Consider the following 2,041-nt stretch of genomic DNA (forward strand, 5'->3'; position numbering starts at 1 on the left):
TGCTCTTGAAAATATTTTTTGGGGTATTTTTTTTAACTTTCCAAATTAAGTATTTGAGTATATCATGTTGAGCAGACTTGATCTGCACTCTACACGTGTGTGAAATTAGTTCATCCCTCCATTTTGACCACTGAATATATGTGAAATGCTTAGTCAGAGTTACCAAAATATCCAATATCCATTGATGGGTGGTTATTATCTGTAAATAATATAAGCACCTTTTGTTTCCCCATAATTGTTAGATTTGATTCTCTTAGCATGACTGATCTTCTAAGCACTTATTTGCATCCTAATGATCTTATATATGACATTGTGTATGATATATTTATACTTTACCCTCTATCTAGGAACTTTGGCGAAGTATACTGCTGGTCAAGTGTATTACTATCCTGCTTTCCAATCAGCAATTCATGGGGAGAAATTGAGACATGAGTTAAGAAGAGACCTTACTAGAGAAACCGCATGGGAAGCTGTAATGCGTATTAGATGTGCAAAAGGTATGTGCATTGATTATGTTTTGAAAATCTTAGCTTTTCATGTAACCGACTGAGGGATAAGGCTTTGGTTTTGTTGTTGCTGTGTGACACAAAATGAATACACACTACCTGATAATTATCTCTGTTTGTAGGTGTTCGCTTCACAACTTATCATGGAAACTTTATGCTAAGGTCCACTGATTTGTTAGCACTCCCAGCTGTAGACTGTGATAAAGCCTTCGCCATGCAGTTATCTCTTGAGGAGACATTATTGACAACTCAGACAATGTATTTCCAAGTTGCATTGCTGTATCCTTCAACCATTCTTGAAGATATTTTGTTATTAATTATAGTTTTTAGCCATTCGAGTATTTTTCAGTTATTTCCCCATACGATGATTATCTCTATTTGAGATGTTGTCTTTAAGAAGTTAGATATATTTCTTAAGTGTTTATGCATTCTTTTCTTTGCACATGAAACAATATATACTTTTTGAAAGACATTCAAATTATGTTATCATGCTTTCTTTTTCTATTATTTGCTCCCCACTATTTAGATGTCTCCTTGCCTGATATTGAGTTAACTTTGATAAATTAGTGATGATTAGAATATAAAATTTTTAAAAGACAGGTTGCATCCTTAACAACAACATAGATATACAGCATCTTGTGGAGAAAGGCGTATCAGAGTACACACAATGGCAGTTCCAGTTGTTACAGACTTGGGAGAGATGTATCGTTTGGCTGATACCGGTGCTATTGTATCCCTGTTTAGTAGGCTTGGTATGGTAAATACATATTTACTAGTGAGATCATATGCAATCATGTATCACAATTTCTTCCATCTTTCTAAACACTTCCTTTTTATTTGCAGCTATCGAGAAAACATTATCCCAAAAACTAGAAGATGCACGAACTGCTGTGCAACTAAAAATTGTGAAAGCCCTGAAGGAATATCGAAACCTTTATGCCGTGCAACATCGCTTGGCCAACAGAATGATATATCCTGAGTCTTTAAAGTTCTTAATGTTGTATGGATTAGCTCTCTGTAGATCAATGGCTCTTCGCGGAGGGTTTGGTGATGCTCCCCTGGATGAAAGATGTGCTGCAGGGCACACAATGATGGTTCTACCAATAAAAAGACTGTTGAAACTTCTCTATCCTAGTTTGATTCGACTTGATGAATATCTCCTGAAAGTATGCATATTGCCTTTCAAACTTTACCAATAAAATGGCTTAGTTATCCTATTCTTGAATTATCTCTTCTTGTGTGGTCTCTAGGTGGACCTGAAAAGTATTGAGAGAAGGTTAGCCTTGACCATGGAGAACTTGGATTCTAGGGGCCTTTATATATATGATGATGGCTTCCGGTTCATTTTATGGTTTGGCAAGGGGGTTTCCCCTGAGATAGCTAGAAATTTACTTGGGGCAGACTTTGCAGCAGAATTATCAAAGGTATCGAATACTCCTTATGCACGACAATATATTCATATTATTTGCTTTTTAAGGTAGGGGAGGACAGGGCTAGAGAGAATAAGGTTTTATTGTAGATTGTTGTCAGTTGGA

The 2,041-nt window shown here is 36.1% G+C and overlaps 1 protein-coding gene across 4 annotated transcripts in view; it reads left to right on the forward strand.

The window, feature by feature from the left end:
* The window catches only part of LOC107645973 (protein transport protein Sec24-like At3g07100), an 8,438-nt gene that overhangs the window by 5,071 nt on the left and 1,326 nt on the right, over positions 1-2,041 (forward strand). For all 4 annotated transcript variants that reach the window (XM_016350140.2, XM_021103976.1, XM_021103977.1 and 1 more), the window contains exons 8-12: positions 348-497; positions 629-785; positions 1,131-1,258; positions 1,350-1,672; positions 1,757-1,930. In XM_016350140.2, coding sequence (XP_016205626.1) covers positions 348-497; positions 629-785; positions 1,131-1,258; positions 1,350-1,672; positions 1,757-1,930 — 932 coding nt within the window. The remainder of the gene's footprint in view (positions 1-347; positions 498-628; positions 786-1,130; positions 1,259-1,349; positions 1,673-1,756; positions 1,931-2,041) is intronic.

This window comes from Arachis ipaensis, chromosome B06 (assembly GCF_000816755.2).
Source record: "Arachis ipaensis cultivar K30076 chromosome B06, Araip1.1, whole genome shotgun sequence".
Lineage (NCBI taxonomy): Eukaryota > Viridiplantae > Streptophyta > Magnoliopsida > Fabales > Fabaceae > Arachis > Arachis ipaensis.